This window comes from Geotrypetes seraphini, chromosome 11 (genome assembly GCF_902459505.1).
Source record: "Geotrypetes seraphini chromosome 11, aGeoSer1.1, whole genome shotgun sequence".
Taxonomy (NCBI): domain Eukaryota; kingdom Metazoa; phylum Chordata; class Amphibia; order Gymnophiona; family Dermophiidae; genus Geotrypetes; species Geotrypetes seraphini.
In genome coordinates this window covers 21,868,224-21,887,443 of record NC_047094.1, presented here as the reverse complement: position 1 = coordinate 21,887,443, position 19,220 = coordinate 21,868,224, and the positions used below count along the sequence as shown (strand labels likewise).

At 43.4% G+C, this 19,220-nt stretch overlaps 1 protein-coding gene across 5 annotated transcripts in view; it reads right to left on the bottom strand.

The window, feature by feature from the left end:
- PRKAR1B (protein kinase cAMP-dependent type I regulatory subunit beta) overlaps positions 1 to 19,220 on the bottom strand; it is a 226,967-nt gene that overhangs the window by 97,997 nt on the left and 109,750 nt on the right. For all 5 annotated transcript variants that reach the window (XM_033915035.1, XM_033915033.1, XM_033915036.1 and 2 more), the window contains one exon: positions 6,277 to 6,435. In XM_033915035.1, coding sequence (XP_033770926.1) covers positions 6,277 to 6,435 — 159 coding nt within the window. The remainder of the gene's footprint in view (positions 1 to 6,276; positions 6,436 to 19,220) is intronic.

Genomic DNA, 19,220 nt, shown 5'->3' with positions numbered 1-19,220 from the left:
TGTCCGGGGATCCGGACAGCTTTTTAAAAACCGGCATTTTGTCCGGGTTTTGAAAAGCTTCCTCGAAATCGTGTTGGGCAGGAGGGCGGGCAGCGTGGGGCGGGACTGGGGCATAACAGGGCGGGCGGAACTGGGCGGGCCTAGGGGGTCCAGATTCTACTAAAGTACAATCTGGTAACCCTACCCAGGAAATTGCAATGGTCATGTGCATGCGCAGAATTAAACCTGCATTGAAGCCAGGAAGCATGGGAGCCAGGGAGGGATGGTGGGGGCCTGGGTGGGGGGGATAAGGGGCTCATCTTTTTCAGCGCATGTGCCTGCATAAAAGGATAGCTGGGAGCCATAAGAGCCCAGGCCTGAAAGTCAACCAAGGCTCTCATTAAAGGGACCGTTAGGTTTTTATAAAGTTACTCCCTTTGGAGGTTATCAGTAAACTTATACCCTTTCAGAAGTTCTGAATAGGCCAATTAAAGGGCAAAGTCAAGCAGAATCAAATATATTTAAAATAATGAATGCAAACCACCAACATCAGTTGATTCTTAGGCATGGTACTTGCTCACTGATTTCTGGTAAAGAAGCCTAGATTATCTATAATTCTTTCGGTTAGCAACAATTGTGACACCTGGAAGTAAGGCCTCATATTATTGAACAATAACACTTGCAAAAGGTTATTTCCTCCTTCTAAGGCATTTTAGGAGCATGTTGAGCTTTCCCAAAGTCTGCAGATTTCAACTTCATGAGATTTATACTTCATGAGATAAGTGGATTTTTGCATGCTACGAGACTGTTACTTCACTTTTTTACACTTCATTGTTGCTTCCTGCAGTTTCCCCAATACAGTAGTACCTTGGTTTACGAGCATAATTCGTTCCAGAAGCATGCTCGTAAACTAAAATATTCGAATATCAAAGCGAGTTTCCCCATAGGAAATAAGAGATCTCGGAGAGAGCGTGAACTCGCAGGCCTTGAGCATGCGCAGATGCTCAAGGCCCAGCAAGAAGCGGAGGCCGATCTTCGGGCACCGGCACCAACGCACAGGACATGCCGGTGCCGAGGCCCAGATGACAGCAAGAAGCGGGTTCGGGTGGATCTGGGGGACTTCAGATTGTGGTGGTGGGTGCCGAATCGCGGCGGGGGGGGGGGTGTGCAGGCTTGCAGGGATCGCGGGGGGAGGGTGCCGGATCGCAGGGTGCGCCGCTCGCAAATCGAGGCACGCTCGGTTTCCGAGGCGCCGATTTTGCGAATGTTTTGCTCGTCTTGCAAAACACTTGCAAACCGGTGCACTCGTAAACCGAGGTACCACTGTATTTGATTTCACTTCAATTCTAAATTTTTTTTTCCTGACCAATGATTAAGGGGTTCTTTTATTAAGGCGGGCTAAATGCTAAGACGCCCATAGACTATAATGGATGCCTTAGCATTTAGAGCACGCTAAATCGGTTAGCACACCTTAATAAAAGGACCCCTAAATGAACTTTGAGCAATGCAATAGATACAAACTTTGCAGCTCTTATTCTGAGGTCTTTAGCTTCACCTTCTCATTTTTGTCTATTTTTATTCATTGATGCTTGTGAGTACCATAAGATAACTTGCTTGTTGGCCCATATTCTATAAATGGCATATTCTATAAAGTTAGGCGTCTAGCTTAACCCCCTCCCCCTCCTCCTTTTACAAATCTGCACGGCAAAACCCCCAAAGTTCTTTAAACCCCTATGGGCTTTGGGATAGTTACCACAGCGGCAGCCGCTAGCAGGGCAAACTAAAAGGGAGGGGGGGGTTAAGTGCAAAACGCCATTTAAAAAAAAAAAAGCACCTACCTGTGCCAAAGAAAAAGGCGCCTGTATCGCTGGAAGTGGCGTTTGGCATCGTAACATGCCTCTGTAGCCTGCATGCACGTGAAAGACAGACACAAAAAATGGAGGCCTTGAAAACCCTGGCCTACCTTTCAGGAAGCTGCGATTCTGCAAACGGCGCGGTGTGTGATTGATACGTGATCGCCGGCTGTTTTTTTTAAGCGGCCGCCGATACCGGTGCCATTTGTAGAATCCGGCCCAGAGAGATCTTCTGGGGCCTTACAGCAGCTGCCAGTTATTTTTTTTTTTTTTATCCAGTTTATTTAGAAAGTCACAGAATTGCACTTGTTTAATGGCATGCTGTTGTCATCAGTGCTATGAAAACAGAATTGCAAGAGTTATAGGAAGGCTGGACCACTGTCCCCAAAAATCAAATGGGAAAAAAATGTGTCTGCTTGTTGAATCAAGCTCCCCATTCTCACGGGAAGTGGTGCTATGGGTGATCTCTCCAATGTTTACGTTAAGCACTGAAAACCAGGATTGTTTTTTCAGGAGGATTGTTTTAAACTTAAGTGCCGTTTCCAAAAGGACTGCATGCAAGTTTCCTATTTTTTTTTTTTTTTAAAGGGGGAGTGCGGATGCGGAATGAAGACCATTCATGAAAAAGCCGGGGCAACCTTTTTGCTTCTGCACACTGTCCCTCAGATTCAGTTGGGCGTGCAAATTACGAGTAAAGGCGTCATCAATCAATAATTTGCATTAATTGTCAACAGTTTGAAGTTGCACACGCATCTGCCATAGGCACTATTCTATATCACCTGAATCTGGATTATAAAGCACGCAACTCAAAGGCGGCATGGCTGTGGGAGGAGTCAGGGTGGATCGGGGGGCATTCCCAGAAATAAGGCACAATGTTACAGAATACTATAAAATACAGGCCTAAATGACATAAATTAGGCACTGGGGGGAGGGGAAAGGCCATTTAGGGAATAAATAGTGAAAATTATATTGTAGGGAGATAAGTTTTAATGAAAGATAAAACCAACAGGAGGAAATATTTTTTCACTCTGAGAACAGTTAAGCTCTGGAATGTGTTGCCAGACGTTGTGGCAAGAGCGGTTAACGTAGCTGGTTTTAACAAAGGTTTGGACAATTTCCTGGAGGAAAAGACCATAGTCTGCTATTGAGATAGACATGGAGGAAGTCATTGCTGTCCTTGGGATCAGCAGCATGGAATGTTGCTACTATTTGGAGTTCTGGAATGTTGCTACTATTTGGGGTTCTGGAATGTTGCTACTATTTGGGGTTCTGGAATGTTGCTACTATTTGGGGTTCTGGAATGTTGCTACTATTTGGGGTTCTGCCAGGTACATGTGAACAGGATACTGGACCCGATGGAACATTGATTTGACCCTGTAAGGCTATTATTATGTTATTTTGATTAAAAAAACTCTGTGAATCACCTTTAAGACAGTGATTAACATTACGTTGCCTTATGTAGCTCTGCGTTTTCTATCTGAGGGCATCACCACACGATTCAGTAAACAATGGCAGATAAAGACTCGAATAGTCCATCCAGTCTGCCCAACCCGTACACGCTCTATAAGTTAATAATTTAATGTAAATGGGGTTTTTTCTTAGATATTTCTGGGCCAGAAACCCAGACCTCTGTCCGATACTGTGCTTAGGTTCTATCTACTGGAGTCTCCGTCAAAGCTCACTCCAGCCCATCTAAACCATCCCAGTCATTGAAGCCCTCCTCAGCCCGTCCTCAACTGAATGGTCATATATAGTAGAGAATGACATGATGACTGTTACCCATGGCTAGCCATGGGTAGCTATGGGTAACCCGCAGGAACAAGAGGAAAAAAAGTCTGGTTGCCGTGGGTTCGGGGACAAGGTCATTCATCGCCCCGTGGAGCGGTGAATGGCCTCGTCCCCGCAGTAAAGTATCTGTCGCGAGTTATCTCCCTTCCCACCCCTCCTGGTCAGCAGCCCTCCTCATGATTGCGTGGTCCAGCAACCTCCCCCCTCCTTCCCAATCCCAACAAACCTGCGACTCTCCTGGGCTGCGTTGGCTCCTTCACACCACCTCCTACCAGACTCAGCAGCAAGAAGGTTCCAGTCAGAGCAGCCCTGCCTGCAGGAACCTTGGTAGGCCCACCCCAGGAAGCGCAAAGGGGCCGACCCAGGCAGGGCCAGCGTTAAGAGAGGGCAGACAGGGCAGCCCTGTGGTCTGGGCATCTCTTCCCCTTGTCGGGCCATCTCCCTCCCTTCCCCTCACCTTCGCTTGCACTTTTCTCTCTCTGAGTGGCCAGGATACTGCAGCCTTCTCACAAGTCATGCGAGACTGCCTCGAAACTTTTCCTCTGACGCGAGCCGCCCAGGCGGAAACAGGAAGTTCGTCAGAGGAGAAGTTGTGGGGCAGCCGCACCTGACTTGTGAGAAGGCCGCAGTGTACGGGCTGCTCAGAGGGAGAAAACTTTGATTCCGAAAAGCGCCGCGAAGGTGACAGGAAGAGAGGGAACTGGCCCAAGGGGAAGAGGTTGAGTGGCGCTGAAGGGACGTGGAGAGAGATCCAACTGTACACCACACCAATATCCCATATGCCTGCAGGTGTCACCTCTATATAGGTACAGTAGGATTTGGGTGGACTTTGGAAAGCTCACATAGTCAACTAGAAGTGTAATATGCTTCCTCCTCAATATTCGTGGGTGTTAGGGGTAAAGCTGGCCAGCGAATAACAAAAATTTGTGAATAACTATAGGGCTGACTGACCCACCTCCAGCTCCCTCCCGCCTCTTGTACCCCTCCACAACTTACTTTTTTAAAGCCTGGTGGTCTAGCGGTGAAGCAGAGCAGGAGCGATCTTTGTACGAGACTACAGCGTAAACTCATGGCAGCCATTTTTGTTTAAGGCTCTGCACAGGCTATTCCAGAGACCCGCTTGCTGCTCTACTAGGACTGGCACTCTCATGTCCTGTTTCATTCACATCTTTGGGCGGCGTGAAGGGGGTCAGCGTCCACTGGGGGACTGAGGGGGGGAGGGAAGGTTCACGCCTTCATCCCTCCAGCGGTTATCTGGTCAGTTTGGCCACTTTTCTGACACTTATTTGTTATTCATAGTCCAGCTCCAAATGTCTAAATTTATGCCCTGGGTGTTTTCTAAAATGTTCGATTATTGCAAAAAAAAAAAAAGTCCAAATCGTAAGTCTGTCCTAGTCCCGCCCAAGCTAGGCCTGTAACATGCTGTCAAGCACCATAGAAATACATCTGGAAACTAGGTTTCGAAAATAGCGAATTGGAAGGACTTGGTGAGAAAAACATCCATCTGCCCCTTTAGGCCATATTTTGGACATTTTTCTTTTTTGAAAATCAGCTCCTTAAAGCCTAACTGCAAATTAATGCTAATTAGCACCATTAACGCCAAGTATCTCCAATAACTGGATGTTAACGTCAATTAGCAACTAACTTATTTACATTACGCACATACCTGTAGGTATTTTATAACATGTGCGCACAATTTTGCATATTAATAAGGGGATTCTATAAAGGGCCCTCAAATCTGCATGAAGCTAAACTGGATAATGAGACAATTAACGTCAATAATTGGGTACTAATAATCGATTACTGATGTTAACTGGCACCAATTTGGATTTGTGCACACATCTTGCTAAGAGTAATTCTATATAACAGTGCGCCCAAATCCCGTAGCAAGCAACTCAAAATGGGGTGTGCCAAGGGAAGAGCATGAGTGGCTCAGGGGCATTCCAGAAATTTGCAGGCAGTGTGATAGAATACCATGGATGCGTGTCCCAAATTGGGCGCCAGAAATTACATCCGGTTTCAGCATGCATGGTGCCCAAATTTGGGCAAGGGAATCGGCGCTATATGCTATTTTATAAAGGGTGCCAAACCTGGAGCTTCCTATAATAGTGCTGGGCGCCATTTCCTGAATCTGGTCCTAAATGTAAAATTGTCTGTGCAATATTATGGAATGGGAGAAAACTGTCTCTTGCTCTTGAAAAAAGATAAGTTGAGCAATACCACTTGTGCACAAATGGTAAGTTGTGTTTCTTGGCCTCCCTTCTTGAAGCATAAATATTTGCAACAACAACAAATAAGGCATAGTACTGAACAACTGTGTTCTGGTACTGCTAAACCTCTAAAGCAGGAGTAGGCAATTCCGGTCCTCGAGAGCCGGAGCCAAGTCAGGTTTTCAGGCTATCCACAATAAATATGCATGAGATAGATTTGCATCTCAAGGAGGCAGTGCATGCAAATCCATCTCAAACATATTCATGGTGGATATCCTGAAAACCTGACCTGGCTCCAGCTCTCGAGGACCGGAATTGCCTACCACTGCTCTAAAGGATTCGATTTTAGATACTAGCTCTGCTGCAAATTGTAAAAGTAACCCCCACACTCTTGTGTAATGTAAAAAAAAAGACCAAAAAACAACCTGCTGAAATTTAAGACTCACCATTAGAATGCGCCTGTAGCTGTCCCTGTCTATACCCCAGAGTTTGAGGTCTGTCTTGGCCTTGACAGTCGCGGCTCTCGGAGTGCCATAGATCAAGGCAAGCTCGCCAAAGCTTCCTCCTTCTCCAATGCTGGTAACCCATTCTCCGTTTACATAGACCTGCACAGAGGGAGAGAGCCATTTAACCTGAAGTATGTTTGCTTTTCATTCTTTGAGCGGTTATCTGAAAACCCATTAACAAATCTCTTTTCTAATCATCAGTGTTGGGGGGGGGGGGGGGAAACGGGACAGAAAGAAAACAATATTCCAATAGGTTCCTCACCAGGTCACAAAGGTTGACAACCTGCCTTTGGATTGAATTTCAGGTCTTGTTGTTTCAAGCAATGTGACTGTATTTACTCTGTGGTTTTTCACCATCCCCTGCTTTACCGGGCCCACATTTTTTTGTACTACACCAACAGGGATCAACAGGCAGAACTGTCACAACTTTCGGTCTTTTATTAAAACTGTCAGACATGAAAGGTAGAGAGATTTGTGGACACTTATAATGAGGTTTGTAAGAAAACAGCACAACGATGGGCCCAATAATTTCAATGGAATAAGAAACATTCTCGGAAGAACTTAGTACTTTGGAGTGACTCTGAAAAGATCACCAATATTTAGGCACAAGGATGCCATGCGCTTAGTTGTGCGTGATTGTGTGTTATAGAACACTAGCACAAGAGGTCATTTACACGCCAATATTCAGGAGCGGCCACTTACGCCATATGGCAGTTACTCGTGTTAGTGACAGTTGTTTTAAAATCCAAACTTCAATAAGCATGAGAGGCTGTAATTTTATTCATAGAAACATAGAAATAGACGGCAGATAAGGGCCACGGCCCATCTAGTCTGCCCACCCCAATGACCCTCCCCTACCTTTCTCTGTGGGGTGGGGGTGTTGCTTTGATCGTGGAGGACATCAGAGTCCAGTCCTCCGCGGTTGTTGGTTGAAATTATATACCATGTTTTCTACTACTGTTGTACTTGCTGTTGTCCTTGCTTAATAAAAAAGAATGGAACATAAAAACATCTTGCACTGTCGGTAACATAGAAACATAGAAAGTGACGGCAGAAAAAGCCCGAGGCCCATCGAGTCTGCCCACACCGCTGACCCCCCCCCCCCCCTATTTAATCGCTCTCTGATGACCTTTCCCTCGTAGAGATCCGACATGAGCATCCCATCTGTTCTTAAAATCCGGCACGCTGCTGGCCTCGATCACCTGCACTGGGAGCTTATTCCAGCTGTCAACCACTCTTTCGGTGAAGAAGTATTTCCTGGTGTCGCCATGAAACTTCCCGCCCTTTATTTTCAGCGGGTGTCCTCTTGTGGCGGAGGGTCCTTTAAGAAGGAAAATATCATCTTCTCCCTCGATACGACCAGTGACATACTTAAACGTCTCAATCATGTCTCCTCTCTCCCTGCGTTCTTCGAGAGAGTATAGCTGCAATTCGTTCAGTCTTTCTTCGTATGGTAGGACTTATCTAAGGTAGAATACATTGTATGGTGGAACACGGTATGCATAACCAACAAATTTGAAAGTGTAATAGCTGAAAAACATCATTCTATTAGTTCTTTTCTCAAAGTATGGAGACCTGTTCAACTTTATTGGGACTTGGACCGTTGACATAAATTATCTCAACGTTATATCAATGTAATATTTATAAAATATAGAGAGAGTCACTTCTTGTCAGTTAATTAAGTCGCTTGGGATGCTCAGTATGATGCTCATTGGGAACTCTCTTCTACACGTATACTCTAAACTGAAATTATATGCCGTGGTAGCGTCTTTGTAAAAGAGGCCCTTAGTGAATGGTGCCACTCTTTCCTCAGTCGTGCACACTCTTTCCATAACCAACATGGCGCTCGTTCATCAGCTGTTGTCAGTGTTGGAAAATTGTTGGGATGTTCACTCCTATATTTTAGTTTATAATATATTTTATTTGATATCTGTCCTACATGAAAATTTGAGGTAGGGACATGTCAGCCAGCGCAAGCATATGACAGACTGAAGGCTCTTTGGTGAATAAGTTTGTGTTTGAAATGCTTGAAATGTTTAATGTTTGCCTTATTTTGAAATTTTTTTTAAAAAAGTCTGGTGGCAACATTATGAGCTTATGGTCTGACTTTTTCTGATTTCACATTACCATTCAAAAAACCACAAAATTCCAAAAAACAAACTATGCCTGGTCCCAAGGATTTTGGATAAAGGATCTTGTACCGGTATTTAATGAGCAGTAAATTCCTAATTCTATAACCTTGGCCTTGATTCTAAAAACGCCGCTGCAGAGCGAGAGTGTCAATCATAAGCTAGGCGCCATTTACAAAATCATGCCTAGCAGTGCCTACAGCGGTCTTAGGCACCAGTAGGCGTTGACATCTTAAGCGCACTCTAATTATGTCTGGGTTTTCTTGGCCTAAACGAGTGCACCTAAGTCAAAACATGCCCAAGATTAACCCGTAATCCGCCCCCTAACCACACCTACTTTCTGGTAGGCGCCTTGAAGTAGACACTTACCTCAAAGTAGTAGGCGCCTACTATCTAATTAATTGGTTTTTAATTGCAATTTTCAATTAACGGTACTGATTATAGTTGTCTACATAATCGAGTTAGGTGCCTCGATCAGCTGAGCACATTCATATAGGTCCCTAACTTTAGGCGTCTTTTATATAATCAGGGCCCATTAGGAAACACTACCACTATCTTTTGGTGGCCTTTGTACACTAACTCCCTTTGCAGTTATGTTATATGTAAACTATATGAATACTCAGTACAGTGGTACCTTGGTTTACGAGCATAATTTGTTCCAGAAGCATGCTCGTAAACCAAAATACTCGCATATCAAAGCGAGTTTCCCCATAGGAAATAATGGAAACTTGCTTTGATACGTCCCCCCCTCCGAGGCCAGTGGCGCTGCTCCCACCCCCACCCCCCACCCCTACTTGCAAAGATCCCCCTCCACCCCACGCGAACCGGCACCCCCCGCCCAAACAACTTAAACTTACCCCCCCCAGTCTGGCACCGGCACGCAGCCCACAGGACGTGCCGGTGCCGCCAGAAGATCTTCCTGCTTTTGCAGGCCTTGAGCATGCATCTGCGCATGCTCAAGGATTTCTAATTTTCCCTCTCGACGAGACAAATGCTGGGTTGCATCAGAAGGAGCTTTATCAGCCGAAAGCCTGAAGTCATACTACCATTATACAGATCCATGGTGAGACCTCACCTGGAGTACTGTGTCCAGTTTTGGAGGCCACATTATCAAAAAGATGTGAAGAGAATGGAGTCGATCCAGAGAATGGCCACTAGGATAGTCTCAGGACTTAAAGACATCACATATGAAGAACGTCTGACCAGACTGCGCCTATATTCTCTCGAGGAGCGCAGAGAAAGAGGGGACATGATAGAAACATTCAAATACATCACGGGTCGCATTGAAGTGGAGGAAGAATTATTTTTTCTTACGGGTCCCACGGCAACAAGAGGGCATCCGCTAAAACTTAAGGGGGGGAAGATTTCATGGTGACACCAGGAAATACTTCTTCACCGAACGGGTGATTGATCGATGGAATAAACTTCCACGCCAGGTGGTCGAGGCTAGTAGCGTACTCGACTTCAAAAGTCGATGGGACAAACAGGTTGGGGATGCTACAGAGTTATGCATAAAAGTGGGTACACCAGGGAGGGAGGGTTGTTGAGTGGGCAGACTTGTTGGGCCGCCGGCCCTCTTCTGCCGTCAAATTCTATGTTTCTATGTAACTAAACATACCTAATCCAAAACAGTACTAGTATATTCAATTGATACTTTTCAATACAAAACTATCAATCTAGTACTGTTTTGGATTAGGTATGTTTAGTTGTGATAACTAGTCTGCAAGCAAATAGTGAAGCTGTAATTTTCAATTTTTGTTGTTATTTTAATCAACAGTGTCCCCTCCTGAGGAACAGTCATCGAAACTCGAGTCGGGGGGTCATTACTCTCAACATGGCCTAATGATTTTTATTAGCATACACCTCAGCATAAGCACTTTGAGCCACTTCAAGGGCTGTGGTTGTATCAGGTCATCTACTATCAACCTCTCATCGTACAAGATAAGTGAACACGCTATTCAATAGAGAAGTATTATTATATGAGAGGTTTGGGACCGTAAAGAGCTGTGATGGTCCCACTACAACCATAGTTGGGTTGTTATCACATATTATTTTGGTTTTGGGTCTGAGCACTTTGCAAATTAGTGCGATATGTATACTATAGAAATCTTGGAAACTAGTTTTCCTAAGTGGACCTATACGGTCATTTTTGACATGTGACTCCATGCTCACCTTCCTAGGAGTCAAAACCTGGAATAACCTCGCAGAGACAATCAGAACGGAACCCAACCACACCTCATTTCGGAAGACACTGAAGACCCTTCTATTTGATAACTGAACACTCAGTAATCTCTTGAAATTGATACTGACCAGGCCTCTTTCTGTCTACTGTATTTCCTATCTATTCTCCCCTTCTTCCCTCCAAATCCCCTCCATGTCATATGTATCCTTTTCTCGTTACACTGTAAGTCGCGTTGAGCCTACACAGGTATGACCGACGCACAAATACCAGATTAGATTACATAAATAAACGTTTGAAAAAAATCAAAATACAAAATTTTTTTTTTTTTTTTTAAACCTGGACATGAAACAAAACAGAAAATCTTTTGTTTTTCCATTCTTAACAGTCCGGTCCAGCACAAAATGTATCACACTAGAACCAAGCACAAAACAATGCAAGAGAGTTCTAGAACTCTGTTGCATTAAAGCATTCTTTCTTTTTTTTATTTTTTTTTTTACCTACAAGAAAATCCTTTATAAATAGGGCACTAAACACAGAGAAGGTATAATGGCAGGTTTCTTTATGCCATTCCTCCTCTCCCTGTGTGAATTGGCATTTAGAAAGAAACCATAATTATACAAAGCAATATTTTATTATGACTTTAATATGGCCTTCTTTGGGCAATTCTTTGTAAGAACGTTGGCACGGTTCATTCTTTCCATAAAAAGTGAGCAAAAAAGAAATGCAATAATTGTAATCTATTTCTTTGTACTATCTGTTGAAATAGCCAAAGCCACACCCATGTCTGGAATTCATAGCCAAGAAACCAATGATTCAGACATCCTGTAAATCAGCTTTTAAAGATAACCCACATTATTACAGACATAATTTAGGAATGTAAATGGTTTAAAACCCCAATTTTCCTTTAATTTTCAATGTTCAAAAGGGTTTGGAGTCTAAGAAATTCAAATCTCACAAACTATGGGGGAAATTTTTATGGACCAGGCAAATGCCCCCTGCACTGACCGGAGTATCTGTGTCATAGTATTAAAAAAAATAAAAATAAAAAAAATCCATAGACCAAGAATTCCAGCTGTGTAAGTCTTAGAGGTTTACTGCTGTAGCTACTCTCACTGTTAATTGCTTTTAGCGCCAGTATAACAGACATAGGAGCCTTTCTGAAAAAATAAGTGTTATGTTTTGGGTTTAATGCGCTGTAACGTGGGATTTGAATGCCCCAACAAGGTCAAAAATTTAAAACTGCATGCAGCAGAATAGAAAGGGAGGGAGGCGCTCGGGGCAGTGGAACCCAGCATCACCACGCCATATGTCTTTCTCCCCACATTCCTTCCCGCCGTACCCCCACCACCCCAGCAAACCTCAAATGATTGCCAGCAATGAGCAGCTCTCATCAGCTTCAGTTCTCTCTCTGATATCACTTCCTGATCCCATAAGCAGGAAGCGATGTCAGAGAGCTGAGGCCGATGTGAGAAGCAGGTTAGAGATAGGGTGATCATTTGAGATGGGTGGGTGGAGACACGCTGGCACCACCCGCAAGACTACACCTGGGGCGGTTCACTCCCCCCCCTCACTATGCCACCGAAGGGGCATTCCCACTATTTTCTTATTGAAGGTTATTTTCTTATTGAAGGTCATTTGTTAGCATTCAGATTAACGAGTGGTGCCTGCTTCTGGTTAATGTGGAAGCACTTCAGACCCGTTTCTATAAAAGATGCCTAACCGATCTAGGTGCCTACCTTGATTAATTAAAAAGCTTAATCGGTGCCGATAACAAGCAATTAGCACTTTATAGTTGGCTTAAATTAAAATTAATTGGGTGATACATGCCTATCTTGGTAGGCACCTACCACTTTCAGGGGGCTGAATATTGCACTTAGTGGACTATGTTTTCCAGAAAATCAATGCTGGAGCCCAATCGTAGCTGGGCATGGAATTTCTGGGGATAATGCTGGTGGTGGTCAGCAAAATATTGATTGCTGCTGGCTGAACATCAGGCTCATCAATTTTATAGCACTACTGGAGCAACAAAGAAGCAACGAGCAGGGAGAAAATACTCCTCAGAATAGCACGTGGTCGCTCTTCAATGAAGGCTCTCGACAAAGTATTCAAAGGCAAAGAGGTAACACTCCAAACGAAGATCAGACTTGTCTACACACTCATTTTCTCAGTGGTCAGTTACGGATGCGAAAGCTGGACACTACCGAATCAAGACAGAAAGAAGATTGACTCATTTGAGCTTTGGTGCTGGAGAAGGATTATAGGCATGCCATGGACTGCCAGAAGAAGTTACAAATCGATTCTAAAAGAGATCAAAAAGGCTATGTCACCCAAAGCCCAAATGATGAAGCCAGGTTTTGGAAAGTCTGTCCAGGGTCCTCTAATAAAAAGCAGGAATCGCAGAGGAAGACAGGAATGCGCCCGCTCCCTACCTCAGTCATAAGCTCACCAGCTTATGTTTTTAATTTGCTTTTCATTCTTTAAAAAGAGACTTTCGCTGATTGCTATCTGTAGTACGTGCATGCAGTGGTGTAGCGAGGGTGAGCGGCGGCCGGGGTGTTGGCGCCCCTCCCCCACCAATTTATCTGCGCTCCATCCGCTCTTTCCCCACCCCTTCTGGGTCCAGGAAGTGACATCAGAGGAAGAGCCAACGGGATTGCTGCTCACGCTGGGAATGTTAAAAGAGGTATGGGAGATGTTGTTCTTCCCTAAATGTTTTTTTCTTTTTGGTTATTTTATTTTAAGCAAATGTAATTTATCCTTGTATTCCTTATGTATCTTCAAATAACTATAGATAAGATTGTATGTTTTATTGTTCTAATGGTTATTATTTGTCCCCCCAAAATTACTATTGTTAAACGCGTTGAATTATTTGATATTGCGTTCAAATCAAAATTTTAATAAACTTGAAACTTAGAGCAACCCCACCAACACGGTGCCGAGTCGTATTTTTGTCCAGTTTCACTTAGGTGGTTAAGTAAGTACTGAATATTACACTTAACTGGATAAGGGAGAGCTTGCTAAAGAAAAGCAGATATTGAATACAGCATTGACTATCCAGGCATTTCCCAGTCACAATTTTTCATATTGTGGCTATATCACACTTATATTAATCACAAAATGCACGAACTTATGGTCTGATTCAAGGGTGCTATATTTATAATATCAGTCTTCCAACCTGATAGCGTTTTTTACTATCAGCTGCTTTGCAACCCTATATTTTTTTATTTTTGCATTTTTTTCAGGATCCTCAGCGCCATCACTCAGAGCCATGGCGGTTAAACACTAAGGGGTTAAGCCTTGATAAAGCTGTAATAGCGAAACATGTTGGCGTGATGTTCCCCCTAGCCAGAGACCACAAGATAAAAAGCTAAGTGCATGCTTAAATATTGATAAAATAAACAGATTATACAAAAGCAAATAAGCTCACATAATATAGGATAATTAGCTAAAGGACCCGATGAGGAGCTGGCACGTAAAGCTTAGAGCAATGAGATCTGTTTGAGCTCTGAGTGGTGGCGCTGAGGATCCTGAAAAAATGCAAAAATTAAAAAATTGAAAATATAGGGTTGCATAGCAGCTGATAGTAAAAAACGCTATCAGGTTGGAAGACTGATATATCACACTTATAGACACTGGTCCTGGCTTATAACTATGCTGACAAGAAATGTGTTCAGGGAAAAAATTTTCAGTTTGTGTTATATTTTAGTCCTTTTTCCTGTTTTTTATAAACTTTTTTCATTTCATTTCACACATTCATATTAATAATATCGCTAAATTTAAACATTCAGTTTCTTCAGGTCTATGTTGGTCCTGTCATACATAGGCTGATACTTTTAAACACCTGCTTTATAAATGTTCCAAGGTACAAGTATTCTGGACAAATATTTGGCCCAGAATACTTTCTATAACACATTTTGAAAATAATCCTCCCATCTCTTACAAATTCATCATTCTACGCTCCTCAGATCCTGATATCTTGATCCCACAAACGCATACCAAACTATTCGATACAATGATTGCATTAGCTATCCACCATATCTACCAAGTTTGGCAGTAGAGAGAGGAGAGGACATGTCAGTTGCTGACGATCCCAGCGGAGTGGACTCCACCAGGGGGGAGGCGGCGCCCAACCGTCATTACCCTTTGAGTACTGCAATGGACGGCACGGCATTTGTGATGATTTTATCGGGCATTGTTGGGGCAGGTCTCGTTGGTGAGGAGCTGAAGTTCCAAGTTGGAGCTGAAGTATGCGGGCAAGGAGTTGCCTCTGGCGCAATCGCTCACCCAGCCCCTCCATCCCATCATCGCCGTCACCCCTGTCACCGAGAAGCCAGCAGCCAACCCGGCGCTCGCCCGCCGCTAGAGGCGCCCGGCCCTAATGCCAGCCTGGTTCTGCTGAGCAGCGTTGACTCAAGAAGGCGCTGCAGCCGCTAGCTTCGGCCATGGAGCAACCCCCACGACCGCCACCGCCACCGCGAGGGGGAGGCCATGGTTGGCCCCGCAAATGGTCAGAGAGACGCGAGCGGTGCCTGTCCTGAAAGGAGACAGATTCAGCGAATTTGGCATGCAGGAGGAGAGTGTGAATGTCTTAGACGAGTTGATGACCGGAGACACTGGATTTGGGGCTTCCGGTTTGCTGACAAGGATCGGATGACATCTGGAGAAGTTTCGCAGCCAAAGCAGTGAAGTCATTTCAAGCTGAACTTCAGTCTTGACTGTTTTGTTTTTATTTTTTTCACTTTCTTCTTAGTTTATGATATTTTATTTTTAAATCTCATTCATTGTTTTGCCACTTGTTTTTGTTTCTTATTATATTATTTAAATTTCATTTAAATTTCCCAAGAATTCTATAGTTTCAACGGTTCTCCCTCCTACTTCTATTTCCTATCTCCCCTCTTTTTTCAACCTTTCAAAGCCCTTTAGATCATTGTAGTCTTATTAGAATGTTTATTTTCTTATTTTTCTCATCTATCTCTATTTTATTTCTTCATTACTCTACTAATTGTCATTTTTTCCAGGTACTTTAGTTAGATTGTGAGCCTTCGGGACAGCAAGGGAATTTCTAAGTACCTATTTTACTTATAATTTTAATGCACCCTATTGTCTATTTTCTGTAAACCGCTTAGAATTCTAACGGAGTTTAGCGGTATATAAGAAATTAATTACATTACATTACATTACCATATCACCATCAATTGGAAAATTAATTCTGAACTCAACTTTCCTGAATGGTGAAATCATTTGAGCATAATTAGAAAATATGAGGAAAGTTTCAAGTTTCAAATTTATTAAAAGATTTTTTAAACCGCTTAATCAGGTTTCTAAGCGGTGTACAATATAAAATTTACATAAAAACATATTAAAACTGGGGATACTGGATAAAATCTAAAATAATAGCCTTTAAAGTTTCAAGTTTATTAAAAAATTTATATACCACCTTATCATTTATTTCAAGGTGGTTATACATTTTTAAATAGGGTAAAAACAGAATAACATTGCTAATTTTACTAAGAAATGGGCCCCCCCTGGATGGTTTTTGTAAAAATTTGAAGGAGAATCTTCCCTAACTCCCTTCCATTTGAATTGGATATATGCAGCTTAGGAGTATTTTATTTTATTCTGTTTAATTTTTCTTTTAAATTGTTATTTTATAATAGACATTGTCCTCATTAAGTAACATAGTAGATGACGGCAGATAAAGACCCGAATGGTCCATCCAGTCTGCCCAACCTGATTCAAGTTAAATTTTTTCTCTTAGCTATTTCTGGGCAAGAACCCAAAGCTCTACCCGGTACTGTGCTTGGGTTCCAACTGCCAAAATCTCTGTTAAGACTTACTCCAGCCCATCTACACCCTCCCAGCCACTGAAGCCCTCCCCAGCCCATCCTCCACCAAACGGCCATATACAGACACAGACCGTGCAAGTCTGCCCAGTACTGGCCTTAGTTCAATATTTAATATTATTTTCTGATTCTAGATCCTCTGTGTTCATCCTACGCTTCTTTGAACTCAGTCACAGTTTTACTCTCCACCACCTCTCTCGGGAGCGCATTCCAGGCATCCACTACCCTCTCCGTAAAGTAGAATTTCCTAACATTGCCCCTGAATCTACCACCCCTCAACCTCAAATTATGTCCTCTGGTTTTACCATTTTCTTTTCTCTGGAAAAGATTTTGTTCTACGTTAAAACCCTTCAAGTATTTGAACGTCTGAATCATATCTCCCCTGTCTCTCCTTTCCTCTAGGGCAGGGGTGTCCAATGTCGGTCCTCGAGGGCCGCAATCCAGTCAGGTTTTCAGGATTTCCCCAATGAATATGCATGAGATCTATTTGCATGCACTGCTTTCAATGCATATTCATTGGGGAAATCCTGAAAACCCGACTGGATTGCGGCCCTCAAGGACCGACATTGGACACCCCTGCTCTAGGGTATACATATTCAGGGCTTCCAGTCTCTCCTCATACGTCTTCTGGCGCAAGCCTCCTATCATTTTCATCGCCCTCCTCTGAACTGCCTCAAGTCTTCTTACGTCCTTCGCCAGATACGGTCTCCAAAACTGAACACAATACTCCAAGTGGGGCCTTACCAATGACCTGTACAGGGGCATCAACACCTTCTTCCTTCTACTGACTACGCCTCTCTTTATACAGTTGTAATAATATGGGTATAATAATTATTATTATTGTATTATACATATTGGAAGTGGTTAATATTGTTATTGTACGTACTGTTATTAAGAAAAAAATTTGTAAAATTTTTTTAATGTGTTTTAAAACTTTTTTAAAAAATTCTTTATTGATTATCCAAACTTCAATGTTGCAATACACAAATATATCACATTTAGGGCTCCTTTTACGAAGATGTGCTAGCATTTTTAGCGCACGCACTGGATTAGCACGCGCTAGCCGAAAAACTACCACTTGCTCAAGAGGAGGCGGTAGTGGCTAGCACACGCGGTATTTTAGCACGCGTTAAGACCCTAACGCGCCTTCGTAAAAGGAGCCTTTAATGTGCACAAATTAACTTTAAGCATATTAATTGGCAGAGTAATGCATATTAGATTTTGAGCGCACTAAATTTTTTTTTTAAAAGCTGCACTAATGAAAGCACAACACCAGGGGCATAGCCACGAGGGAGTTTCAGGGTCCTGGGCCCCAACAATTTGGGCTTAAGTCTCCTCCAAAACTGCAGTACCAGTTTAATGGCTAACGGGGATGCCCAAGTTCCCCAAGCCAAAGAGTTCTGCTGACTAGATGGCTGGCACATTTCAGCCTCTAATGCTGGCACTCTTGTGCATGCTCGGTTCAGTGGCCCCTCAGTCTGACTCTGGACCCCTGCCCCCCCCCCCCCCTCAAAGGACTTCTGGCTTTGCTCCTGCACATCTGTAACACTGATGGAATTATACAGAAGCTGTCTTAAAGTCTAGATGCAAGCCTAATTTTCTTTCTTACTTAAAAAAGGCCAATCACAAGATCTTTTCTACACCAGGAAGTATCCAAGCTTCAATGGAAAGTCTGGCTTTGGAAAATGTACAGGGTGCAAATTATTGCGCTGTGATCCACTACTGTAGTGGTTCTTAACATTGTCTTGGATGGACCCCCCCCCCCCCCCCGCCCTCAGCCAGTTGGGTTTTCAGGATATCCCTAATGAATATGCATGAGAGAGATTTGCATATAATGGAGGAGACAAGCATGCAAATCTCTCTCATGCATATTCATTAGGGATATCTCAAAAACCTGACTGACTGGGGGTCCCCTCGGACAGATTTGAGAACCACTGCACTGCATTCAAAACTCACCTGCCACAATACTTCAGCAAATGAACATGCAAAAGTTTTTTTGTGAAGGTTCCAAGTCATTTCTAGATACTGCAGGTGTCAAATATACTATTCAAAGATTTCAGACGAGTAGATATAAAGTCAGCGTTTGCTGCTCCACAATTTATCATTAGTACCGCAGGTTAGTGACTCATGCAGTACATTAATTAACACAGCTTGCAATCAATCTTATGAACTATGTTATTCTTACTGCCGATGCTCCCAGGAGTCAGCACATTAAAAGACTTTGCATTCACTTCCTACTATTATCGCCCCCAAACACAACCTCCCCCCTTAAAGACCTCTGCTGTACACAACCTCCCTAAAGACCACCCTTGAACACAATACCCCCCCAAAAAAAGAATATCCATTCCCCCAAAAAATTCCCACCATCCTATAGGCCCCCCTCCTCTTCCGCCCACCTCTCTACCCAAATCACTGGTGTAAAGGTATAGCTAGTGCTCAAGTTTTAGGGGGTGGCTCTGAGCCTAGTGTGGAGGGGCAAAAATTTTTTTTTTCTTGCTCCCTTCCCTCATTCTCCATCATCCCCCCACAGAACGCCACATACCTGAGTTGGCAGAGAAATCCTTCTCCAGGTGGAGCCTCTACCTCTGTTCATGATTATGTTTTCATAAAACTGAGCATACACAGAAGAGGCCCACCTCCTCTACCTACTTGGCTGTTGCATATGCACGGGGAGTGGGCCTCCTTCACACATGCTCAGTTTCACCCAAAAAAAAAAGCATGTTTGGGGTG